The sequence below is a fragment of the Seriola aureovittata genome, chromosome 15, assembly GCF_021018895.1.
Source record: "Seriola aureovittata isolate HTS-2021-v1 ecotype China chromosome 15, ASM2101889v1, whole genome shotgun sequence".
In the NCBI taxonomy this organism is placed as follows: domain Eukaryota; kingdom Metazoa; phylum Chordata; class Actinopteri; order Carangiformes; family Carangidae; genus Seriola; species Seriola aureovittata.
In genome coordinates this window covers 8,518,905-8,546,896 of record NC_079378.1, presented here as the reverse complement: position 1 = coordinate 8,546,896, position 27,992 = coordinate 8,518,905, and the positions used below count along the sequence as shown (strand labels likewise).

At 41.4% G+C, this 27,992-nt stretch overlaps 2 protein-coding genes across 3 annotated transcripts; one reads left to right on the top strand and one right to left on the bottom strand.

Annotated features, from left to right (window-relative positions):
- Positions 1-15: 15 nt before the first annotated feature.
- unc119b (unc-119 homolog b (C. elegans)) lies at positions 16-27,775 on the bottom strand. 2 transcript variants are annotated; one of them, XM_056397125.1, is made up of 5 exons: positions 26,976-27,775; positions 4,044-4,157; positions 3,745-3,844; positions 3,438-3,610; positions 16-2,462 (listed from the first exon to the last, which is right to left on the bottom strand). In XM_056397125.1, exons 2-5 carry the CDS (start codon positions 4,090-4,092, stop codon positions 2,350-2,352), a joined length of 435 nt encoding a protein of 144 aa, XP_056253100.1. In that variant the 5' UTR covers positions 4,093-4,157; positions 26,976-27,775; the 3' UTR covers positions 16-2,349. The 2 variants fall into 2 exon arrangements, with proteins under 2 accessions (XP_056253100.1, XP_056253099.1); XM_056397124.1 differs by lacking the exon at positions 26,976-27,775 and adding an exon at positions 17,907-18,608.
- On the top strand, positions 24,013-25,253 carry LOC130182308 (beta-crystallin A1-like). The gene is made up of 5 exons (XM_056397129.1): positions 24,013-24,102; positions 24,263-24,381; positions 24,514-24,655; positions 24,745-24,887; positions 25,081-25,253. Exons 1-5 carry the CDS (start codon positions 24,064-24,066, stop codon positions 25,226-25,228), a joined length of 591 nt encoding a protein of 196 aa, XP_056253104.1. The 5' UTR covers positions 24,013-24,063; the 3' UTR covers positions 25,229-25,253.
- Positions 27,776-27,992: the final 217 nt, after the last annotated feature.

The following is a 27,992-nucleotide window of genomic DNA, read 5'->3' as shown; positions in this document are numbered from 1 at the left end:
AACACACATGCCATATTTCAAAAAGTCCCATAAATCTTTATTTATTTTACTTTTGTTCAGTCACACCAACATTTGAATCAAAATAATTTGTACACGAGTCACAATCGATCATAAATAAATCTGCTCTACAAATCTGTGTTACATTTTTGACATAACATTCAAGTTAATCTGAGCCGACTGGACTCCCCCTCCTGTCCCATTTCACGACTTTTAGCACATTTGCTAATTTTGTCTCTCAACTTTTATTCCTTGTAACTCACAATCAGCAACTTGTACAGGCCCAAAACAAAAACAGAGTCATTCAGATTTAAATCACTTCAAGTGACAATCTGAATCAAACAGGTGCATTCAAGTAATTTCCTTTCAACCAGATCTGTAAGCAGTACAGATATTTTTTTTGCAAATGATTTGCAGTGTTTGTTTGAACACACTTGCTGTAACAGACGGGTGGAGTTTACTGCAGTTTAAGCAGAATCACAGAAACTAAACTGGTTTTCAAGTGCATCAGACTGATGCACATCATCATCATCATCAGACAGCATGTGCAGATATATGCTGGATATAAGACAGAATTATACTGTTTGAGTCAGAAGATAGAAAGCCAAGTGTGCATATTACAATTTAGAGGCATCAAAAGACAGTTCAGTTACAGATTTTCTGTTTGATCTGTGTAATAAATGCCCTCGATTAACAACAGATCAGCACACTCAGGTCCTCACTGACTGCAACGGCTCAGAATGGAAATGATGAGGCAGAAGAAACCGCACAAGAAAATGAGGACATGGACGCAGGAGACGTGACAAGGACGATGATGATTTGAGGATGAATTGATCTTTAAAAGAGTTCTGCTACATTCCCCAATCTTCCTCCAAGTTTCCCTTTTCTTTGCAATCAGTAAAACTTTAACTTGAACGAATAGGGTTCTTAACAACTTCTTTATCAGCTAAATGAAGCAACAGGAGGGCTGGACAGTACAGTTTATACACAGATCACTCAGTACATTTATGGTCAGATCAGCTCACTGTTTCCTCATTGATGTCTTCGTGGAGATTTTGTGCTTTGAGAAAGACAATAAACGCATACGCCCTACAGTTTATACAGGTAACACGACTGGAGAAATAAATGAGGAACAAAGGAATAAGGAAACAGGAAATAGGTCTGATATAAAGTCAAAATGACTAACTACTGTCTACTCTGTAGAAAATGTGCTAATAGGTTTTGGAAATCTATTTGAACCTTTATAAACCAGATGACCACAGTACTGACATTTAAATTCATATATTTCTACCAGACCAGTAATCATGCTTCAAACTGACACACAGACACACACACAGTACAGACAATCATACAAAGTACAGAAACACACACACTCCAAAAAGCAAGAGTACACACACACGCACACACACACACTCGCTGAATCTGAGAAATAATTTCCCCAGAACCAGTGTGTAGGATTCATTCGGATCTATAGTCGATAATATTCATAATCATGTTTTCATTAATGTATAATCATCTGAAACTAAGAATCACTGTGTTTTCGTTATCTTAGAATAAGCCCTTCACATCTACACAGGGGGGTTGCCCGCCATGTTTCTACAGTAGCCCAGGATGGACAAACCAAATACTGGGTCTAGAGAGGGCCGTGTTTCGCTACCTGAAGGCCACCGTAGGTTCTCCTACACGCTGGGAGAGGGAGGGGTGAGGGGAGGGGAGGGGAGGGGTCTTCAGCTGGTTGCAATCTACAACCTCACCACTAGATGCCACTAAATCCCACACACTGGTCGTTCAAGTCCTAAAAATACACGTTTTTAGACGCAAGATTTGTTCCTAACAGCTACAGGAATGAAAAAAATAATTTTCTATCAATAGTTGAAGATACAGGTTTTTTTTTTTTTTTTTTTTCTTTATTCACTTCATGACGTGGCGAGAGAGCGAAAGCCATCTGATGTTTCCCCAAAATTTGATCACGTGCTGGTTTATCATGTTACAAACACACTTTGTCACAGCGATGCCACACCAAGCTGTGAAATGTGTGTGTCCATGTGTGTGTTTGTGTGAATGTGGCTTCTTGCCAGGCTTTGACAAACTCACACGTGCTTACACACACACACACACACACACACACACACACACACACACAGGCTGTAACCGACACATCTGTATGGGTGTTTTCTGGACGGCATTCTCTCAACGGGAGAAGGAGAAAGAGAAAGACGGAGAGAGAAAGAGAGAGAGAGAGAAAGAGAGAGAGATTACTGGATTGACAGGATGTTAACCCCACCAGCGTGCTCTGATCGTCCCTCAGGTCAGTCCGTACATCCACCTGTCTCTCGTGCTGGTGTGTCATCTCTACGTCCCACCGTTGTACGAGTAGTCTGCCTTGTTGTGCATCACCAGCTTATTGTCCACAAAGTAGAAGCTGTCGGACTGCGTCTCATACGGGTGCAGGATCATCTCTCTGACTGTGAGCAGAAACACACACACACACAAATAAAATCACAGCTGTTAGAAAACATAGGACCCATGAGGTCTTAAGATAAATCTGAGGAGGGTCCTATGATGATTAAAACAGGGTAAAAAGAGGAATAGTTAGTTTTAGTATTTTGTCCACCTCATTGTGTATTAATGAGGACAGGCTGAATAACAGGAACCCCTCTCTGCATAATGCAATACAGCTGAACCAACTCCTCCACACACCTGAATCAACTCCTCTCTAAAACAGCTTCACCTTCATGACGGCCGCATTTATTGCAGGACTGTTGTATCCGACCATATTAGTTTTAGCCAAGTGTACCTAATAAACTGACAACTGAATGTAGCTTATGTTTTGAGGTAAACAACTGGCTGGATATCTTCAGTGGAAATATTTTTTTCCATTGAAGAAAGTCGTATGTTTTTATACGGAGTGGCAGAGACCTGGTCTGGGTGGATGTGGGAGCACGTCCAAAGTTCAGGACCCACGTGTGGTTTAGGGGACAAAAAATACTTTGATTTAAGTTAAGCATTTTGCATTTATTATAGTTGCAGTGAGAGAAAGAGACAGGAAAGTTGGGGAGAAAGAGAGAAGAGAGCACATACAGCAAAGGGCCACAGGTCGACTTGAACCCAGGCCGCTGCGGTAAGGACTAAGTACCAAATGGTACCAATACTTTACTATTTTTTCAGACAAGTTCATTAAAAATGATGTTAATAAAAACCATTATCTGGGTGCCATTACAATTCCTTCACAGCAGATTTGCTGTAGAACATTATGGTCTGTCTGGTTTATAAACATAAATGAATAGGAGCACAGACATCGACAGAATTAATCCCACAGCATGAGAGTATGTAAGCATGCTGCCTGAACCACAGGGCGCCCAAATTGTTTTCTATTGTGTGTGTGTGTGTGTGTGTGTGTGTGTGTGTGTGTGTGTGTGTGTGTGTGTTTATAGACTCACTGATGTCCTCAGACAGAGGTGGGAATTCGTAGATGTGTTCACAGGTGTTCTTGCTGCTGGGCATGCAGAAGCCGAACTCAAAGTCAAAACTCTTGAGCAGCTTCTCGCGGAAATAATGTCTCTCGATCATCCTGAAGTTTTCTATGGGCATGTCTCCGACCGTGAACTCAACGCTGCTCAGAGAAAGACAGACGGACGGAGAGAGGGGAGTGAGACAAGAGAAAACACAGAGAGGCAGAGGACACAGCGATTACTCTGTCGGTGACTGCGTCCTTGTAAATAAAGATTCACACACGTTCTCACTTACGTGGCTCCAACTTGCCGCAGCCGGAGGAAAGCCGGGGTGAACTGGTAACGGACGAACCGGCCGGCGTTTGGGTCAATATCCCTCTTCTCTCCTGCTTTATCTAAGGTGAGGATTGGTTTGTAAGGAACAGAACAGAGGGACATGAAATGAAATATAGTCATCAGTGTGTGTTTTACATGGATGCCTCTGCAGGTTCATTGTCTAGCAGCCTTCATGCATGAAGACTGAATAACTGCAGGAATTTTCATGGTAAATAAAGGTTAAATGAAACAACTCCACAGAGCGATTCAGTGACTCGCCTGTGGATGGAGGTTTGGTGATTTCAAACAGAACTGTGCCGGTTTCCATGTCTCGGATCTTGAACCTGGTGAAGTCGATGCTGTAAACGTTCTCGTCCGGGCTGCACAGATAATCTGAGAGAGAGAGAGAGAGAGAGAGAGATAGAGAGCGAGCAAGAGAGAGAGAGAGCGAGCGAGCGAGCGAGCGAGCGAGCGAGCGAGCGAGAGAGAGAGAGAGAGAGAGAGAGAGAGAGAGAGAGAGAGAGAGAGGATGAGAGTTACAGATTAGACATTACATACTTGAACCAAGTAGCACATGAATGAAAATAAAGGGTTAATCATTACTTTAACTTCCTGATCAATATAACTGGGAAGCAGGGACCAAATCTCAATGTTGTTTGAGACTGAAACTTTAAAATATTTTAAAAAGCTCTTGACTTTTTTTTTTTGAACTGATTCTTTAATTTAATATTTCTTGATCTCAATAAGTTATATTTAGATCACATTTCATTTAGGCTATAGTTTATTTTAACGCCGGTGCACTGAGCAGTTTGTTATATTTTGTTAAATAGTAAAAAGGTTTAAAACATGTTTTTGTTTCTAAGGAAACTGGTTTCAAACAAATCTCCACCCTGTGAACGAGATTCACTTACTTACTTATTATCACAATATTAAATTGTTTTCCAGCTACTAAACATGTTTTTCTTATTATTAAAGATGAAATTATGACTGTGAATAAATTAAGGTTATAATGTTGGACTTTGTTTAATGTTGATGAAAAGCAAAAGTGAACCGTTGCAAAGAAATTAAGTTCTCTTATTAAGCAGGAGGAAGCTCTAATCTGAAGAGCTGCTTTACTTTCAATCCTCTCTGTGAACAGATGACAATACTGAGAGTGGATCACGCTAACAGGAAAATAAATACTATAAAAGTGGTTATACCGATAATAGATGTCATTATGTGCTTCAACATTCACATACCCCGAAACACCTCACAGTAAATGAGCAATATATTCAAATAATATTATTAATTCTGTTTTCTGTAGTTTCAAGTCATTCTGCTGACTAAAGTGTTAAAAAGCTCAGTCTGATCATTTAGAGTGACGTTCCTACATGAATCTTGGACAATCTGTGTTAAAAGAGACATTTCCTCACATATACGACAACACGCACGCACACACACACACACACACACACACACACACGCACACACACACAGAGTTATTTTTGTTCCTCTTATCCTTCCTGCCCTCACCAGGCAGTGTCACTGCTTATTAGCGTTCCCCAGCAGAGCAGACACTTCCTGCCTCCTGCCTGATCCCATGAAACCACTGGCCGGGAGGTGCAACTGCATCATCCCTCCATCGCCTCCTCTGAGGCCCACTGGCTCGCCACAGAGCTCAAGTAAATCAAAAAGTGAATTTGAGGTGACATTGTTTCAGGGATTTGAGAGTGGATCGCTGCACAGCCTCGAGAGAAACAGACAAGAGTCACACTGTGAGTTTAGAAGATCAGTAAATGTGTGTGATTACATGCCATGTTCCCTTATTAGCTCAGTGACTGTTTCTCCTTCTCATCTGATGTTAACAGATGTGCGGCTGTCTCTGCGTGTTCTGCTGCTTCTCCTGATGGACACACACACACACACACACACACACACACACACACACACACAGACGGTACATCGGGTCAGAAGACAGTAAACCGATCACAAGTGTCTGCTCAAAGACAACAGTGAGGCGGTGGAGACATGGACGTCTGTCAGTAAAGAGAGGGATCATTTAATTGCTAATGATGACCGATCACCTCACCAGCTGTTCTCTGTAACATTTCGACAGCAGCAGCCTCCTACTAAAAGAACATGACATCCGATCACCAGATGTTACCATGAGCTCCCAGTTGTGGATTTCATGTCTGTTTTTCCTATTTCTATAGTAAATGTGAAGGATGATGATGATGATGTCAGAATCTACCTTTATATAAAGGAAGCAGCTTTCACTCAGAAGGCCAGTGTGAAAACTGTGTGCAGGTTCATAACTAAATATCTGTGTACGCAGACATATGCATACACAATGTTTTTTGATTCATAAACTGCGTGGATTGGATTTGTTTTATAGATCACCGTGGAGGAGAAAAAGAAGAAGCACAGTTACCAGATGTCATCACAGTACATGTGGCCGTTACACATGGCTGTGGCAAGTCACTAATTCATCACATGTACCCGTAAACGTTCATTGGCAGTGTTATCTCAATTATCATCAGTGAGCAAGGATTCATTAATAACTTTTTTGAAAAATACTAAGACAAAACGAGAAGGTGGTTATCACAGAGGCAGATAATGAATCTTATAATGTTAATAAAAAGAATGATAAAATCAGCCACACAAATTAAATAGAATTATGTTTAAAAATGCACCAACAATCTAATTAAACAACAATCACTTTCTGCTCCTCCGGTGAAGAGACTCGCAAGATACTGTAAAGTGTTTAGTGTTTATGCTGCATTCAAACAATGTCGGCAGAACGGGATGAACGGGAAAAACACCCGTTATTCCGACTTGAGAGTTCACATATTATTTCAAGATGGCTCGTCTGACTACGAACCTTCTAGTCACAGCAGATAAACGGACTAAATCAGCTACTTTTGTTGTGCATTTGTAGCAGTTGAAACCAGTTACAAACAAACTGTGTATAGCTCCTATAACATGAGCTGAACTGTTTGTATTAGTGTTAATATTGGATTTTACTTTGATGGAACCTACAGAGATATTACCACCTCAATGTGCAGCACCTCTTGGCTTTACACAGGTGCAACGAGTTTAAAGTTGTTAAAGATCTGTTAAATTCACTCTCACCGTGCCCATAACATTGTTTTTCACTAAACAAGGCAGCGGTTTTCAGCAAATAAGCTCTAAAAATCCACTGTACAGTGTCTGCTCGGCACCGAAGCTACTGAAGCAACTAGGTGGTGAACACAGTGGAGCATTTAAAGAGCCAGATTTTACCTCTGGAGACAGTAGAGACCAAAATCAGAGCTAAACACAGAAGGAATATTAGATTTACATTCACGACTCCAAATCAAAGATAAGTTGCCATAACAGCTGGATGTGTTGAAGAGCAACTGTTTACTAACAATGTCAACTTACAAGGTTACAAGGTAAAAACTTGTGTCTGCTGCCCCCAAGAGGCCGACTCTCTCCAGCAGCCAAAAGGAGAATATGACATCAGCAAACATTCACCTTCAGTAGCAGTTCACCAGCGTCCCTACATGCAAAATGTAAATGGGACAATATGTAAGTTATGTCCATTTAGGATGAAGGTGTTTTTAGTCACTTCTCAGTGTTAACAAGCTGGAGCCTGAACCTGACAGAGACCTCAGCCTCTGTCTGCTTTAGCTTCCTGGATAGTGTTTATTTCTGCATTCACTCCCCCTGGAGGTCTCCTCCCAATGCTCCCTGCATGTTATTTTTCATGCTTATGTATTCATGCCGGCGCATCCCACAAGAAGAACCATACCCTGAAGTCACAGTATGTTGTCAACTCCATTTACTGTACGGGGTGAGTGTTCCTGACAGTGCTGATCTGACTCGTTGTGACCCCGTGATGCCTTTGCTCCTCTGTCAGTCTGAATGCTCTTCTAAACACATCGGCTCTGAATACGTCGCTCCGTTTACTGCCGTGCAACACCTGAAGACTCACGCAGCCTTCGCCCGCACACGAGACAAACAGGGAAAAAACACAAACAAACCCTCAGCAGACACACAATTTTAATTAATACTGTAAAGTATCTGTGCCTGCGAGGAGTGGGACCAATAATAAACAGTTGTGCATGGATGTGTGTGTGTGGAGGGTGGGTCTGCATGTGTTTAATAAACTGAACCACAGCTGGTGTTGTCCTCATCCTTTTGCTAACCTGGTGCTAATTGTTACTTTTGAGCCTCCTAATGAAGTCCCAGGAGCGCATTGAGTTTGAATAAGAGACAATGAGTTTGTGTTGTGCACATGTACGTGTGTGTGTTTGTGTCTCTGTGGTGTGTGTGTGTGTGTGCTCTCACTTTGCCTCAGAAAACCCAAGGTGTTTGTAGTAAATGACATGCAGTCTGTTACCTCAAGTCACACACATACACACACACACACACACACACACACACACACACACACACACACACGGGAAATGTTTGGTCTGGAGGTGTTTACTATCACAGCCCAGAAGGAGAGCTGACAGTGATAAACTGGCTTCTAGCAGCAAGTTATCCTCAGACAGCTGTGTGTGTGTGTGTGTGTGTGTGTGTGTGTGTGTGTGTGTGTGTGTGTGTGTGTGTGTGTGTGTGTGTGTGTGTGTGTGTACGTACATGTCTTTCCACAGCTGTGTGGAAACAGTTTGGTTTAAACCCATCATGGGGAGGAGGGATGGTGCAGTGAAGTGTCTGGTCACAGCAGTCGAAGCTGAATTATGCAACGCATCAAGGGAACTATTAACAGTCAAAGCTGAGCTGCGAGTGTTAACTCAGCAGTCAAACTCTGCTAGAAACAGGAAGCTCGTCTGCAAACCACTTCTTCAAACTTCAACATTAGCGGGGTAAAAAAAAAAAAAAAAAACTTCACACTTCATGTTGTCAAGAACTAAACACTCGCTCCGTCATGGACCGTCCCAGGACTCACTGTTACTCTCCTACAGCCGGATCAGAGCTATATCAAGTTTCTGCTGATGCTCGCTGAACATTTCCTTCTCCTGCTTCACATTAAAAGCATTCAACTGGCAAAACATGGGGTGTCTTTTAGTGTGAGGGAGCTGTAGGAGATGTATTTGGAGCATGATATCAGATTGTGGTTGCTCATGACATGATGGAGGGAGGCCAGATATTGACTGACTTCTTTGTTCAAACATGTTTGTTTGGCTGCTTTGTAAACAGACACTCGAGTTGCCTTTGTGTGTAACTTTAAAGACGTGTGATACTTACATGTACTCCTCCCTTCCTGTGTAGTCACTGCAGCTGTGGCAGAAATCACCAGTTTACAGCCAGACTAGGTCAGGTCCACCCTTCAACACATACTGCATCACATGACCTAGTTCCAGCCAAAATAAACAGTTCGGGGCTCGTTTTAGCGCTTCACCCAGATAACGCGGCGACAGGACAGATCTTAGGAACCTTCCAGTATGAGGATTTAAGATCACTGCCACATGAAACCATATTAAAGGCTTATAAACACAACATGCATGCTGGCAAAAAATTATAGCTGACACTGATAATGGGATCTACTTTAGTCTGTCCCACTTCAGCTGTGGATTGGTGGGTCTGTCCTCACTGGAAGTTTCCACAGCTGCTGCAGTTCACTTCAATTAAACTGTAGGTTCATTAATTGCTGAACAACGTGAGTGCAATTTTCTGATAGTTCAAAACAATAATAGCTCATTGAACCTTTTTTTGTGTTTATAAAACACAAAAAAAGGTTGACACAGGTGAGTATGGGACATAGTTCTGTGGCAGGGACAATGTTTTAACAAACAGCCATTTCTCCACAGAAGGGAAGTTGTTACTTTGATATAAGAGTTACAGGTGCTCAGTACATGTACAAACAAATCTGTAGGAGTGAATCTTTAAGCTGAACTGACTCCAGCGAATCCAAATCAGTAATGTTTAGCAGCAGAGCTCCACACCTTCACTGGTTGAAAGCTTATCAACAGACCACCAAAGCCACATAAACGATGTATTGATAACTGCAGTTGGCATTCAGGCCATGGCAGTGATGTGTTCACTTACAGATGTTTATACTGAAGTGATGTGAGGATTTTACTTAAAGAAAAAAAGAAACTAGAGAGTCTGGGACTATATTAGCATGTTGGTGTTAGCATTTAGCTCAAAGAACTGCTGCGTTCAAGTACAGCCTGACTTTTAGCCGCTGCATGTTTAAGGTTCTGGTCGAAGGTCGGTTTGAAGAGAACACCCCACACCACGGCAAAAATAAATTTCATTCATTGTTGTGGCACCACATAATGATTTTTACCAATGAGCCAAAAATTTTACATTCATCATTTAGAAATGACTTCAGTCGCCATGTGCTCATCACCTGTTTTCTGTTAGTCTTATTATAAACGAAACTTGACCACCTATTGGTTATACTTATACAGAAATTTAGGAGCATCAAAGACAAGTTTGAGTAATTCAGAACCTTTGGTGAACACTCACAACACTCAATAGAAAAACAAACCTCACAGGAAACAGTAAGAGATTTAGCAGTAGGAACATGTTCTTATACGAAGGCCATTGTGTGTTTCAGTGCAGTGATTAACACCCACGACTCTCAGGTTTGTTTCAGCTGTAGGTTATTTTTGCCGGCGTGGCACGGCATGAGCAACTCCATTTATCCCACATGAGCAATCAGCTTCCCTTCAGCTCAGTGAGTGCTTCTCTACCACACGCAGCCAGCTCCTGTACTGCAGGATGTCTGCCGCCTCTCAGGCATGGAGTCCTCTGTCCTGATGGCATGGAAAACAAACATTTTGTCTCCTGCCCAAGTGCCCCCCTCACAGCAGCAATCAGGGCTATAAGAGTATCACAAGTGGACAAACATACAGCTGATTTCCTCTCACTGCATCAACATGAGGGTCCTCAAACTCTCTCTCTGACACACACACACACACACACACACACACACACACACAGCTGCTGTAAATAGGCATTATCAAAGACACGTTGGAGACATGAAAGCAGAAGCAGGATGTGTGCAGTGTGACACTGTATATCGTTTATATATAATATAAACAAGCTGGTGTTGAAAGTCAGAAGGAAAAATATTAAGGAAAGAAAATATGAATCAAGTCAGTGTCGGATGTTTTAAAATGATACTGAATACTATTTGAAATTTGCTTTACTGTTTATGAAAACTGCACACAGGATCAACATGTTCAGTGCAACTTTTAGATTCAATTAGAGTTACCAATATATATTTGAGCTGAACCGACTATTTACTACTTTATATTCAAAATATATTTTTATTGTCTTTGCTGAAGATTTTATTTATAAAAATCTTGTTTTCTCAGTATATACAGTATATTTGATTACATGCTATATTATGTGTCATGTCGTGTAGAATACTAATATCATCTGATATTTTAATATCCGATTTAATTTTCTTCAAATATCAGTATTGGTTGAAATATCAGGATTCGACCAAGCTCTACAGAATATGAGAAAGCACTACCACTTCCTGCTGACACTTGCAGGATATTACTATAAACAGAGAGATGAAAATATGACATGAACATGGCCCCCACTTTGGTCTGTTTTGGTAAAGTGGGATCTACCAGTTATGTGGCTGGAGGGAGGTCCAATACAGCTCACACGGACTAATCCGGTTTAGTTTATTTGAAGGCAAATCCAACTAATCGCTGTAGAGAGGGGGCGGGATTAATGCAGCGAGGGGGGAGAAGAGATGGAGGGGTGCAGTGAGGATGGTGCAGAGGAAAACAAAGCACTTGGGATTCTTGAATGACCCTTCCTACGTTGTGATCGCTCAGCATCATCTGATATACGTCAAATTAGAGGAGGAAGATGCTCTAAAATGTCACGTCATAATCACTCTACAACTTTCTGATTGGTTTGCATTGTGAGCCAGAATCAGCGCTGCAGTCGTGGCTGTGTTCACTTCCTGAGGTTCATACTGAAGTTCATTTGAACTGTTATTAAATCTCTTGGCTTATAGAAAAGGTGAACCTCGCCTCTTTAAACTGAACTAAACATCCAAATCATAATATTGATTGGAAATGCCATAATCTGAGTGAACTTGTTTTTTTTTTTTTCCTCACTCATGCCTGCCACCACTTCGATCGTCTTGCAGTTAAACGGCGGTTTGTTAATAGGGATGGCATTTCTATTCACTGATGTAGCACCAGGCAATATAATTAACACCCCAAAAATGTTTCATTCATCATTTAGAAATGACTTCAGGCAAAGAAGTAGATCTTCTTTTGCAATCAATTTACATTTTTTCAATCCAAACTTGACTTGAAAGCAGCTAGTTAACTATATTCAAGCATTATTAACACACAGAAAAGTCTACAAACTACACTTTGATAAGTATATAAATCATGATGCGATTCAGTGCACAGTATTTAAACTTACAGTCTAATGGAAACTTGTGTTTTTCAATAACAGAACTTCTTGTTTTTGTACCAGAATACAGTTCAGCGTAAAACAGACAAGCTCTGTAACAATTTCCTCCTCTGAGCTCCGTGTGAACTGTGATTTAGTTTGACAGCATTCTGGTGTAGAGGGGTGACGCACTTCGCCTCTGCCTTACTGACCTGAATTTGCCTCTCGATGACCACAGCGTCATGGCAACAGTGCTATGGCATAAAAATGGGGATGGTTTTACAATGAGGGGCAGGGGAGAGAGGACAGGATGGGGAGTAAGAGAAAGAGAGGGAAGGAGAGAGCCTGAGATCTGGTCTGGCAGAGGTTCACTGTAAGACTCCAGATGTGAACGCAGCTTAGAGAAAACACAAGTCAGACGTAATTTCACATGACTAGTTGCCTTCGTTCGCTGTCAGCATGAAGTGAGTAGCTGCTGGCGGATGACATGATGTGATAGGCGACAAGACAGGTTAAGAAATGTCATGTGCAAAGACTCACATTGGGGTAAAAAGCAGCTCTGAGATTCTCAGTCGTTCTAGTTTGTCTTCGAATGAAAAATAAATGATATCTGTGTTGGGACTTGATGAATTATCTGACCCATGCGTGTCATCTTATAATGGTTATGACAAGCAAATAAAGTTGGACTGGTTTCATCACCGGCCACCCCGTTCAACTTCACAGTGTGGAGCACTGAACTGCATCACATCTGCACCGGCACACACCAAGCCAACACACTTCAGGCTTAAGTAGGTTATTTGAGCTCTAACAGACCTTGTGGGTTGTAAAACCCACCTCACGGGCCAGCTCACACCCACCGCCGATCTTTTTTAAGGTAGTGAGGAAATGTCCTTTAAAGCTGTGAAACAACACCGGTGATGATGGTGAGCGTGACAGACTTCTGAGACAGACTGAGTTTTAGCTCGACACAGCTCGAGTCATGAGCTTATCTGCTTCAGGTGGGTGTCTCAACAGAAGCAATGTGACGCTAAAACACCTGTTAAAACATATACTATGGCTACACGATACAGATTGGCTCAGGTGTCCGTTTAAATCCTGTTGTTTATTATATTCACAACACCTCAGACAGGATGAGGCTGCTAGTAACCATAGCAACAAATTTGATGCTTTGCACACTATAGACTAAACTTGCTGAAGTAAACCGGCAGCTAAATCAAAAGTACTCAAAGTATCTAAAATATGTCTGAAACCCCAAAATATTCAATGAACTATAATTAGGGTTGAGTTCTGAAAACTGGTTCTGTTTTGGATCTGGTTCCTTGTTGGCAAAATACGCAGATTCGTTAAGCTCCAACGCCAACTAATCTGTTATAAAACCTTTTATCTCTCCTTGTTTTTTCTTTATTAGTGAAAATCAATGCTGAAAACACGCAGGTAATGTTGGCAGGCTTTTCATTTGTAGCCATTTCTTTCACCTTCAAATGACCATCATCAGCGGCAGTAGATTATACTGGCGGAAGTTAATTAACGTTAATTCTGTAACAGCACAGAAATAATGGTTAATGTACTCTCTCCAAGCTCACCTTGACAGAAGTCACCTTTATTTTTGTAGTGCCGATTCTTCTCTTGAAAAATGTTTAGCTGATCATTGTAGGTCAAATCAATCAATATTTTTAGCTCAGTAACCTCATAGTTATGGATCTGGTGTGTAAGAAAGTATGATACAGCTGTGATTTCAGTGTGTCAAAACACTCAATGTCAATCCACATTTCATATCTTCTGCTGCTCATTTCATTTTCATGTTGTAGCTATAGTTTGTCAACATTAATTAGGCAACTTTCATCAGTTTTAAAGTTGATTAATTTAGTCACTTCCTCCAAAAAACAGCAGTGTTTCTGGTTTCTGGCCCAACAACAGGTGATCACAGGTCTAAACTAAATCTTTGAGGTACTCTTAGTTATAACTTTAGTTACTTTCAAATGATGAAACCTAAACTTAATGAAATTTAATGAGGAATGTGAACGGATTCAGATTAGATAAAATACAATGTGATTAAAACCCCAACCCTAACTACAAGACAAAGGGAAGCAGCTTTGTTTGAAAAATGACTTCAACAATTAACCGATTATCAAGATTTCTTTTGTGAAAAATGCTTATCACATTTTCCCAGGATTCACATTGATGTTTTGAAAAGACTGTTTTGTCTTAAACATATAATCTGCTTACAATATTCAACAGAGAAAACATGGCAGATTAGGATTTATCTCACAATAGTTTTTGATCAGATGACTGTGTAATGTGCGAATCATCATCAATTTCAGGTTGAGACAGCTGTGCTCCAAGCAGGTTCAAACAACAACCACTGAGTAAAAAAACAAACAAAAAACTTTGACTCAGGACTTGTCAAGTCTGTCGGAGCTGTGCGGGTGAGTACTGTCACTCGTGTTCCTCGGCACTTGGAGAGGGAATCAATTTCAGCTACACGAGAACGGAAGACAGAGACAGATGAATCACAAAACAACACAAGGGCTTCAGAAAGCTCAGCTTGTTGTTTCACTGCCAGAACCAATGTCAAACAAGTGAGTGTGCATGTACACACGTTCAGTTACGTCGGTGTAGCCCATCAAGCGATAGCACAACTACACTGTGAAACAGGAGAACAGAGGAAGAAGAGAGAAAGCAGGGAAAGTCGGGGAGGAAGTGTGTGGTGGAGCAGAGATGCACGTTCCACTGGCTGTAACCAAGGGGAGATGCTTCATGTTGCCGTAGTGATTCAAGCGTGTCTCCACGTTGCTGTGGTGATTCACACATGCCTCCTCTTGCCTCCAGCAATGACGCTGCGAGACAGGAAAGTGAGAGTTTCCAAGACCATAATAAAGTCCAGTGCGGGAGGCAGAATCATTGCGATGATCCCATACGTGTCATCGTGCAGCTGGACGATGATCACCACATAGACTCACTCGTGGGCATCACCCACAACAAGTTGACAGACAGAGACATGTTCACTATCAAGTCAAAATACAGCTGCAACTACTCTCCTGTTCCTAATAAGTGGCTGGTTAAAGCACATAAAGAATCTCACGGTGAGTGTTAGATAAAGAGGGAGGACGAGTTGAGCCAAAGGATGTTCCCAGAGCTCTTCCTCTTCTCTGTAAGCTGTGATTATGTTGGACTGGATGGGCAAGATCTCATTCCTTATTACAACATAAACTTCCTGTATTATCTTCAGCTACATGAGAGAGTAATGAAAATAAGAAAGGAAGAAAAGGGATCAGAAAATATATGATTTAAGCGGAGGTATCTTCGCTGTGGGAATAGTTTCAAGAGAGTAAAAAGACAGCGCTAGTTATTTTCGCTTATGGCATCTCACAGACACGTGTGGAAATGTGTTCAGTACGGCTGCTCTTGAAAGATGCATGACCATCAGTACAAGTAGAAATAAAGAAAAAGGTGAACTTGTGTTGCTCACTATAAATGCCCAAACACATTTTAAAATAGTTGGGAGAAGACCCGACATAGTGTTTGCATGTTATCACGCTCAGTATGTATCGTAAGGCTAATGTAACCTTGTTGTGTAAGTAAAGTAGTTAAATAGCCTTTATAAAAATAAATAAATAGGTCTTTAAATAGTCAAAAGCCCTGCTGGCCACCTGTTAGCTAACCGCTGCTTTAAGTCCTGAGTTGGTGAGAGCTGTCGGTGTGCACATAAGAGCTTCCTGGCTGCTATCTCCCCCTGTGTTTCTCTGTAAGAGGCTTGTTTGAGATTTAGAGGTGTGACAAATTAAAAAAAAACAAAAAAAAAACAACAGCATTAAGTAATAGGCAGGCACTGTGACATTAGGAATAAGCGAAGGAAAATTATCTATTTCAAGCTCTTTTTCAACAGCAAGGCTGGTAATCAAAATGTCACAAGTGGCAGAAAAGGCCTTTGGCAAATTGCTTGGTTTATCAGTAAATAAGCAGCTTCACTTGTGTTAAACGACTGTATAACGTGTCTAAACATTACTTTGTGAGACACATAAATGTTGCACTGTGGTGTACACAAAATGTTTGGAAATTACAATGTTGTCTAAGCAACACAAGCAAAGCAGTACTTAACTAGAAGGGCACTCAGAGAGCACAGACCTCTGCCAAGGCCAATGTCAAACAACATACACCAGACTTCAGAGAAAAACAAAAACAGATTCATAGTAAATAATCTGGATCTGCCCCAAAATTTAATGGGATCTACCCCGGCTCATGCCCCATCCCTCTATCAAGTTTGCTGCAAATCGGGTTAGGACTTTTAGCGTAATCCTGCTGACAAATAAACAAACACGGGTGAAAAATAACCTCCTTAGCGGAGGTAAAAAAGACCAAGATTTTGAATGTTACATCATTAATCTGCAGATATTTTCTCTAACATAACGTTTAACACAATACAGTGATAAAATGTGACTAAGTACATTTACTCAAGTAGCGAATGTGCTTTTGAGGAACTGGGACTTGCACTTCAGTGCGTCCCTGTGTTGCTGCTTGATTGTTCTTCTCCGCTACATTTAAAAGGGAAGTGTTTGACTGACAGCTACAGTTACTTTCCTGCTCGGTATTTTATATACAAATCAAATGATCAGCTACTGTAACTTGATATGTTGTTACAAATTAAACCTCCCACAACACTAGGCTGTATAATGTAGTTAAAATTAACCCCAGCTTGACCAACTACTACAGTAAAGTGCTAATCACACATTACTGTATCATGAGCAACATGCAATAAACCATTCAACAGGGTTTCTTGTCTACAGAACATTACTTTTACTTTTGATAGTTTGTATACTTGAGTCGGATTTTGAATGCAAGTATTTTACTTTTAATGAAGTTTTTTTGTTTGTTTACCTTGTTTATTAGTTTCACTTGAGTAAAAGCTCTGAATGTTTCCTCCATCACTGATATAAAACCACTTTCACTCTCCTGTTGGTGCCTTCCTGCTAAGATTACTTTGAATCCTAAAGATACCAGACTAACTGCAAAATTCAGCTGGAAAACTTTCCACCAAGTTGGAAAAGGGCTTTTAGATATCTGTAGTTTAGATATCATTGTAGATTAAATAAATAAATAAGTGGATAAAAGGAAATGTTGGGTTTGTCTGCTTTCTTTGAAGAGGAATCAGAAAAAAAGTGAAAGCTTCTGCACTGAACTAGATGTGAACTTATGCAAAGGAAGCACACAGTCTGCTTTGAAGCATGACCCCTGACTCAACCCTGCACCTCACTTTGCACCTTTCTAGTCAAATAAACTCGTCCTGAAGTGAAGACCTGCTGCTCCGGGGGTGATGAGATGATGGAGGAGGAAACATTAAGTCATGCATGTTCAGCAATTAAACTGTCACCTGCATTTTAGGGGCTCCATCACTGACTGCTCCATCAAACCTTGTTTTCCAGCCTGGCTGCACTTCTTCAAAGTGCACAGATGGGTGTTTTTAAGCACCACACATGGCTCACTCACCTCCATGGCTGTGTGCTAAATTTAACCTCCACACAACACTGGAAGGCTGACACCTCACCTCCACAGGTCACGGGGCTACTTGGATGCCAAAAGAGGTTTCAGACACATCTGCAGACGGGCTGGCAACGTTTCCTGGAGAGGGGGCTCCTGTGATGCATTATCATGTGTTTCTATAGGGCCTCTATACATTACATAAATAAGGGGACACGGCAATGACGTGATACGTGACTCATATGGGGAGTCTGTGACATTTTAGCACCCTTGTCCTCTTTTCTCACTCAACAACCGACACGGCAGCAGTGAACTTACTCTCTGTGATCTTCTGCAAGCCCAGAACATCCTCCGGAGTGATCATCGCGCTGGCGAGCAGGTCCTCCTCCGTGGTCACCGGGACCCCGACGTCAGCCGAGTTGCATCCTTTCTTCACTTTCATCGCCGCCGTTTGCTTCGGGCTGCCGTTACTGCTGCTGTCTGCGCTGCTGTCTGTGCCTGCGGCGTCTCTGCCTGGATTATCACCGGCAGGCTTCTTAGCGCTTGATGGGTCCTGGCTGTTGCCCCTGCTGGTACAAGAATAGCTCATTCTCCGCTCCTCCTCCCCCTCTCCTCACCCAGGGCTTCCAAGATACAAAACAGTTGCCTCCCTCTCCTCCCTCCCTCCCTCCCTCACTGAAGGATGCACAGTTGCTGTCTGTTATCCGGTGCTTAATTCAAATCCTCTTCGTCTTTATGAGCCCGCAGTCTGTCTCCGCAGACGGGCTGCATGCAAACGTCCCCGGCTCTCCTCGGCTGAGCGCAATGTGAGGAGAGCGGGCTTTTCCTCTGCTGCTTTTTCTTCGCAGCTGCTCTCTGAGACGCTGTTACGGTTGTGTCAAGTGAAGCTAGAAGTCTGTGGGAAATAATCTGCTCGGTTTGAAATTAAAAGAAGCGGCAGATGGCCGTTGCTGCCAAGGAGGCGGAGGGGAGGGAGGGGGGTGAGCTCTCAGCAGCGCGCTCTGTGCTCCGCGGCTGACAGAGAGCGGCTGCTGCTCCTGCGCACAGTCTGCGCTACAACTGACGAATGCGCGCACCAATCAAGATGACAAACAGTCCATTCATTCAAAAACACCCACTAATATATGCAGCATGTGTTCTCTTTCTATTGAAGCCGCTGAACAAGGCAAAAACCTCAGTGAAATATCATTATTAGGTGAAAACCATATGAGGACAATAGTTTAGACAATAGTTAGTAGGAAATGGTAAAATGTAATTTAAATTGACTTTAAAATAGGCTACAACACAGAGTTAAGAATCAACCTGTGGTTCCCAACCATTTGAGTCTCCTTACAAAAAGCAGTGTCTGGTCGGGGCTTCTTTACAGATGTCTATGACCATGAACAGATTACTGAAAGGGCCTACTGGGCACAGGTCCAGGGGCCCAAGGGGTCAAGTGGGCCCAGGGCCAGAGCCTCTGTTTGAAGTGACTGTTTTAACTGGCTTCCCAGCAATAAATGTAAACAACTGCAAAGAGACTCACGGGTACAACAAAGAAACAACCATAAAAAGGATGCAAAATGACCACAGAGACACAAAACAAATTCCACTTCTATTTCTTGCACTGACAGCATTAAAATGCCTGCTTACATCTTAATGTTGTTATTACAATGATCCAGTAATACTGAGAAGAGTCATTCTGCGGATACTTCCTTATGTTGTGATTAACTTACTTAAATTCCTCCAAAAAAACGTATTATATGTTGAAAGACACATCAGCAGCCCCATACACACAAAATACACAAATATATATTAGTTTGACAAAATCTGTTTTAACTACTTGCATTTTATCCAGTGTACATGCACCTGTCTCATGCTGTTAACATATTAAGAAACGTGCTATATAAATGAAGTTTATTATTGTAACTGCAAACAGACATCATCAGATCATTGTAACCCAGCTGGAGAAGCTGAGGAGGGAGCGGCATGGAAACAGCTCTGCAAGGTTTTAATCCTATTTCTGTCTTTCTCTCTCTACTGATGCTTGTAAAGTCTGTGCATGAGTCACTGGAGATCTCATTCACACATGACTCTTCATCAGGGCTCTGCAGTGCCACTGTGTGATGATAAGAGTTGCCAAACCAACTGTAACTGCATTTAACATCAGCCACAGCAACAAAGCACCAATTGAGACAAAGGCCTGCCTTAATATTCAGAGTATATGGAGATTTCAGGTCCTCGGACAAAGTCAGGGAGTCACTCCTGAAAGGCATTTTCAGCCACATCAATGTTTCACACATGGCTCTGCACTGACTGAAAACCTGAGATCAGAGTTGTTACGAGTGTGATGATTCCCTGAATTGATAACTGCAACAGACCTGGAAACACATTGTTTATGTGGAAATGTTGCACCCTAGAGGTAGTCAGCATCTACTGCAAACCACTTTCTAATACGGACTTTGGTTTGTCCTTTTCTGGGTAGTTGAGGAAGAAGTTAGAGTGATTTTTGTTAGGATGCCGTGGATTCCCTTATCTGACGAAACCAAGATTGGTTTCTGTTTGGCCCCAAGGAGGATATGTTGTCCCTCGGGAAGTTTCTCCCATCCCCACACACGATCTCTGGAGCTGAGCCAGAGTGAACATCAGGTTCTTGGTCACCTCTCTTACCAATTGCTCGGTTTGATTGGCAGCTAGGCTCTCGGTGGAGTTTTTGCTCCAAGGCATTTCCATTTAAGAACCATGGAGGCCACCGTTCTCTTGGGAACCTTCAATCCAGCAGATTTTTTTTTTGTATCCTTCCTCAGATCTGAGCCTCGACACAATCCTGTCTCTGCAGGCGGCTCCTTCCTCCTCATGGTTTGATTTTTGCTCTGATCTGCATTGTCAGGTGTTCGTGTCCAATCAGCTTTATTGACCACAGGTGGACTCCAATCAAGGTGCAGAAACATCTCAAAGATGATCAAAAGAAAAGGAAGCACCTGATTTAAATTTCAAGCGTTATCAGAATACTTATGTCAATGTGATATTTAAATTTTTCCTTCTTAATAAATTTGCAGAAATGTCTAAAATTCTGTTCTCACTTTTTTGTTATGGTGTATTGAGTGTAGATTGTTGAGGGAAAAAATATTTTTCATCTTAGCGTAAGGCTGCAACATAACAAAATGTGAAAAAATTGAAGGGGTCCGAACACTTTCTGAATGGACTGTACATAACTGAACGTACACCCTCCTCTCTCCTCTAGCTGCACTGAACAATAAACATTTAGGAATGGCTTACTGAGGTCAGCACATTGCCCAGACTCTCTGTCTGTGTGTGTGTGCATGTCTGTGTGTCCACGTAATTCCCTGATTGTGTCTACAACAGGGAGAGACAGAGATCCATGTAGACATATCACAGATCGTATCACAATAAAAATATTTGTGAACAAATTCCTAATCAAAGTGGATTTGTTCAGGTCAGAATGTGAGACAGGACAGACAAACATGTCTGTGTCTGTGTATGTGTGTCTGTGTATGAGTGTATGTGTGTGTGTGTGTGTGCGCGCATGTGTGTGTTTCTGCTGATGATAGCAGCAGCAGCTCAGACGTGACAAAGGGACGAGCAAACTCAGCAGGCCGGTGTGAAGAGCCCACAGTGACCATATAGCCGACTCTCAGTGTGCACATACAGATATCGCACACATCCACATAACAAAACCTCAGCTCCTTCTATACACGTTTGACAGAGACTAAAACCTGCAGTTGACCATGTCACCATGCAGGACAGACGGTGTCTCTCACAGCCACACAAACAGCCTGCATATGTATTACTGATCACAAAGAAATAAGTTCAACTTGGAAAAAGCTGTTTTTGACTTTCCTTTTCTGAAGAGCAGAGCTTTTGAAAACTTAAAAAGTGAATATCTAAGTTTGGAAGCAATTTTATTCTTTCCAAACTTCAGAGTCAGAAAAACATGTAATGACTCAGCATGCAGCGCCATCAGAAAATGTTCAGACCCCAAATTTATTAAAAAGGTGTTCAGATACTTTTCTATGACACTTGACAGTTTAACTCAGATGAATCCCATTTCTCTTGACCATCTCTGAGATCTTTGGAAGTTTCTCCCATCTCCTCACACGACCTCTGGAGGTCAGCGAGAGTGACCATCAGGTGGGCAGCCAGCTCCTGGACTTATTCAATTTAAGATTTATGGAGGCCACTGTGCTCTTGGGAACCTTCACAGCAGCAGAATTAATTTTTGTAGCCTTCGACAGATCTGTGCCTTGACACAATCCTGTCTCTGAGCTCTGCAGGCAGTTGTTTTTTTTAATCTTATTTTAACACCAAGCTCCAACATAACAAAATGTGAAAAAAATTGAATTTGAAATGTTAAAATTGCACTGTACCCAGCAGCTACTTTTGTTCACTCTATGCTTGCTTACTTTAACGGTTCAATGAACAGTACTGTAAAATACTATAACACACCTTTTAATTCAGATGTTTGAAATAAATTAAATAAGTATTAAAAATGCTTTAAAATGGCTTCAACAAAGTTTGTGTTTAAAAGTGGAAGGAATAAGACAACATGATTCAGATCAATTTAAAGCATAAAAAGTGATGAACCGCTTGACTTTGGCCTCATTTTCTGTCATACAATTACCACAACACATTGCCTGTGTTACAGCGATCCAGTCACACTGCTACCTGAAAGTAGAGATGCCAATTATAGCTCTGCGGTCTGTGCCAAAGCGTTGCCAGTCCTGCCAATGAGGCCTTTCAGCCGGTGCCACTCCCCCTGTTTATACCTTCATTGTTGATTTATACACTTCTACAGGTATTCCAAAAATAGCAACAGCTGATTTCATTCACAATTTGCATTTAAACCACAATGTAAAAAAAAAAAAAGAAAAAAAGAGGCACACAAACGCATCACTGTGACCTCTGCTGGTGTTCGCAGATACAGTGAATCAGTTTGGACAGGTTGGGTTTAGGTAAAATATTGTATCTCTGTTCACCCACCAGACTGCTGCCAATTCTGAAAAGTTCTGACTCTGTTGCCAAGAAACTTATTCCTTTGCACCATCCATGGATTGCCTCCTTTGTAGAGATCAATAAGGCATCCTAATTAGATTTCCAGCACACCTACATCTTCCTATTTCAAATCTGTTGTAAATGTCAATGATCCAGTTTGTCCAGTCATCATTACACATGGCTTTCAGGTTTCAGGGAATTACATCGCTGTTGAAATGCACTTTTAAAATCAGTCAACAGAGTGAAGACATACAACTGACCTGAGTCTTGGGGAACAAAACGATCATGTCTGATACATGTTTTAATGAGCAGGGACAGTCACACATTACAAACAGATAAAAGCAAACAAAACAAAACCTCCACAATAAGAAAGGGAGGAAATCAATATATAATAAGTTCAAATATATTTATTATCTACTGATGATTTTTATAATCCCTGATGGCAGAGGGTGTTTAAGCCTGTCCAGCACCCACACTACCCACGTCCACGTTAATGTCAAACGTGTTATTGATTGAATACATGCAATAATTCAAAGAAGATACGACTTTGACAAACTGACTATTGATTGATTAATATATTATATTTGCCTTTATTTGGAGATTTTGCAACAAATGTCATACAAATCTTTACAAGGGTGCCTGAAAAATGGCTTTGGAAGTATTTACCTCTTCACAACCAAAGACTATAACTAGTTTGAGTGTCATTTACTCATTTGATAAAACACAACATGCTCATTACTAAAAGAATCCCTATTTCACATATGTTTATCTAATAATGGATCTATATCCTGATTGGGAAAGTGACCCCAGTTTTTCCTCTCAACATACAGATTTACCACAGAGGCATAGGTAACATAGTATAGCCGTTTGGTCCCTTTGTGTTTTCATGAATCACTGTGTGTGTCTGTGTGTTAACCCCTCTGTGGCTCACACAACAAAACAATGGAGTCCAAAGCAAAGTGCTGACATGAGTCCAGGCGTGCCTGCCCCCCGGCCCCTGGCACCCGCGGGTGTATATATACCCCCATACACACCATCTCTGCAGACCATTCAGTGGAACACTGCGACACACAGCTCACCAGTTTGGGTAGGTCAAACTAGTTGAAGTAGTTGACAAAACAGTCTCCCAATCTATAGACATGATGTAGTATGGGCCTCTAATTCGATATATCAACTAACACCAGGGAATCGTAATTGCTCAGAGTGAAGACAGAGTGGCTGTTTATTGCCTTTACTGGAAGTAAGAGATTTTATAGGCATTCATAGGCTTATACTGTTGAATCTTGTAAACAGTGAAGTACCAGCCTCAGAGGAAGCTAAAACCCCACCCAGAGTAGCAAACAGAATAAAAAAATAAGTGGTTATTTAGATACTTGAGAGTAAAATGGTGTTTAACTAATACAGGTTTGTTTTTAGTGCTTTGTCCGTCCCCACCCTGACTGCCTGTGTATTTCCCCTCAGGTACTCCTGAAATAAAGAAGACAAAATGGCTCAGACAAACCCAATTCCCATGGGCCCTTGGAAGGTAAGCATATGACGTACATGCGTAACTCTACATTACCCATGAGCACACGGAGCTGCAAGACGTTTCAGTGGCGTTGAAGTATTTCAATTGTTATGTTTATGGACTGACTTAAAAAACATTACACTGTGAATGTGTAATCTTCCGTTTCGTTCTTTTTCAGATCACTGTGTACGATCAGGAGTACTTCCAGGGCAAGCGTATGGAGTTCACCGCCAGCTGCCAGAACATCATGGAGTGTGGGATGGAGAACATCCGCTCCCTGAAGGTTGAGTGTGGCGCGTATGTATCCAGACAGCTCTTCCTTACTTTTAGAAATACAAGCCTTCTTTTGATTTTTGGGGAGCTTAAAAAGTGCATTTATTTTAGATTTCCTTGGTTTCTGACTTTATGAACTCCACTTTCTGCTTGCAGCTGGGTGGGCTACGAGCACTCCAGCTTCTGCGGCCAGCAGTTTGTCCTGGAGAAGGGAGACTACCCTCGCTTTGAGGCCTACAGCGGCAGCAACTCCTACCGCATTGAGAGGATGATCTCCTTCAGGCCCATCTGCTGCGCTGTAGGTCTAATATACAATAACCTTAGCTCGCTTCTGGCTGAGCTTCACCTCAAGTTGTGTTAAGCCTCCTTTTTTCCTCCTTTGTACAGAACCACAAGGACTCCCGCATGACCATCTTCGAGAATGAGAACATGAATGGTCGTCAGTTCGAGCTGTGTGACGACTACCCCTCCCTGCAGGCCATGGGCTGGATGAACAATGAGGTTGGATCCATGCAGATCCAGAGTGGAGCGTAAGTCCATTGACATGACACACTTACACACTTTCAGCTAGTCCTGAGCAACAGCTACAAACACATACTGAGGGAAAATACTGCACAAGAATCCGCTTGGAGAACCATCAGCTACTTACATCACTATTTCTATCCATGATTATTGAAGTGTTTCTGTGAAGTTTAATCAGGATGCTCTTGTTTATTTCTTCAGCTTCGTGTGCTACCAGTTCCCTGGCTACCGCGGCCACCAGTACATCATGGAGTCCGACCTTCGCGGAGGAGAGTACAAGTGTTACCGTGAGTTTGGCTCCCACTCCCAGACTCCCCAGATTCAGTCCATCAGGAGGATCCAGCACTGAGAAGGGAGTGTTTCCTTTTCACCTCCTTAACTCCTCTCCCCCTCCTTCTCCTTTCCCTCCTCCTGCACTTCCAACCCTCCTTCTGTTCTTCCACTCCCCCAACTTCCATCTCCCTGGCTCAACCGGTCCGACTAGTCAAAGCAGGATCCCGAGCTGGTCTTCAGGTGCTTACTGACGTCAGTTGTTCACACTTTTTGTTTTTTAAAGAAACATCGCAAAAGAAAGGAAAAAAGATGTCAGAAAGACAGAAAATAGGAACGACAGAGAGAAGCTTGAAACAGTGTGAGAGAGAGGCCTCATCTGCCGAGGTTGGTCTGCAGAACGGTGAAAACACCTAAAAGCTTTTGCTCTATTGCATCTCTAACACTGATGGCATCATCATGATCATCGTCATTGTCTTCTACATCAACACAAGAACCAGTGATACCTGTGATATCCATGACTGCCTATGTTCAAGATGATGAATAAAAAGAATGAGCAAAGAAACAGAGATTTGCAATACTGACATGTACCTCAATCACATCTGTGCCTTGTCCTTGTCTCTGCTCAGCAGCAAACAGCTTAAATTATAATAATAACATGAGAAATGTGAACAAAAAAAAACAAAATATGGATGGGAATTAAATACACACAGAGACTGCATTTAGGTTTGATCTGAGCTCTTACACTTTATGTGTGCTGAGTATTAAATCACTTAAACTCAGTTTAGAACACAAATGATGAGAGTTTAAACTAAAACTAAAATAGATTACAATGAGTCCTGTTGTGAGCCATGTTTGTGAGCAATATGGGAAATGTAAAGTATATATATATATATATATATATATATATATATATATACACACACACACACACACACACACACAGACAGACACACACATACACATCAATACCTCAATATATACAAGTCTCACAATCCTACCTACTAATGGTAAAGATCCAGAAAACAAAACGCCTGAGCAGGCACAGCCTCATAAAGGGCAGACTGACTGAAAACTGAATTAAGACCAGTATGTAACAGGATATATTAGACCGTCAGAATAATGTTAGTATCTTGTAAGATTTCAGTTTTTATCTGTTTAAATATCTTCCTATTTTCCTAAACTAAATCACTTTAGCTGAAAATGTTTGATGGACAAATGCTGTGATGACCTTTTAATAACAGACCTACCAGTAGTGCTTAACACCAATATTTTTTTTTTTACTGAGTAACAGTTAGGGTTACTTTATGTATTAAGATTTTACATAGAAAACATCTGATCAATTTACATGCTGCAAACCACACATTAGAGCTGTAACAATTAGTTGATTAATTGACCAAAAATTATAGCATTTGGTTTCAGCTTCTCAAATGTGAGTATTTAATACTTTTATGTGTAAAACATGATAGTAGATTTAATATCTTTGAGCCTTGGGCTGTCATTTGGACACAACAATACATTTGAAGACATATGTGTTCTAGGAAATTATAATTTTTCCTAACATTTTATAGAAGAAACAAAGTAATCAAGAAAACAATCGACTGACTAATCAAAAATAAAAATAAGGATTAGTTGCAGCTGTACTCTGGGCGCCTGAGGATGTTTTAAGTTGGGGGTGCTGTAGAAACATTATACCCCAACCCAAACAATATAACCCATACAAATACAACATATGCCTACAACAATACTACTTTTTCAACAAAGTTATATCAGTGTGATAAGTAATTGACAACTGAATATTAAACTGCTTGAACCAAATAACTTACCTTGAGCTGCAGGTGCTCCAGTAGTTTTAATAATCCAAATGTTGCCTTGCGCTAACGTGTTATGGAAATTGTGTGTCTCTCATAAGGGCATGGATGATTCAAAATGTCAGGGTGGACATGCATCAAGGAGAGTTGAGTTTGTCTCTTCTGAGTCTTGGTAGTAAGCAGCCATGTTTTCACGCCAGGTAGGGCACCTAATCAGCCGGTTTCCCTCTGCTGCCTTTTCACGCAAGCAAAACACACAACCTGACCAAACTCTGCCGGATAATGAAGCCACTTCCATTTAGAAAAAAACAAGTTGGTGTAAATGCACGGCTGAAAGTTTCTTTCCCAAAAAAAACGCTGGCCGGAAAATTGAAGTTGGGAGGCTGGAAAGGCTCCTCAAATGCCGCCAGGTCACTCCGAGCTTAACAGCTTTTACCGGCAGGTCCTCGGTTGTGGCGCTGCTGGCGCTTGGATCCGGTGCCGTCGGCGGAAGCTAGAACCAACCTTCGATTATCTATCAATGGTGCAGCAGCAGGTTGTAAACTTTTTATATAATCCATAGTTGTAAACTTACGAATTTTACCATAGAGTTCACCTTTTTATATATACAGTATATGGAGTTGACATGACCCACCTTACACTGCCACTGATTGGTTAATGATCTTTATTATTATACAACTAATTTCCCACCGTAACTACGTGTATCACTTCGCTTTACAGGTGTTTTTTATTAACTGTTAATTCGCGTTACATTAAAGGTCGTTATCCATCTTAGATTGTAACAAACTTTTCAAATGATGTGTGGTGGTCTGAAGAGGATGAAGGGAAGAAGCCTGGAGTAGCAAGCTGTGTGCAGCTCAGGGAAATGTGTTGTTAGAAACAGTCGCGGAACAATGTGTGTTGGCGTAGGCAAATGAATGATGAAATCCATATAAATATACTACTATACTATAAAAAATAAAAAAAACTATACTCTCGCCAGGTGCTGCAGCATCTGTAACACCCCTACTTCCTGCAGACCTTGATGTAATG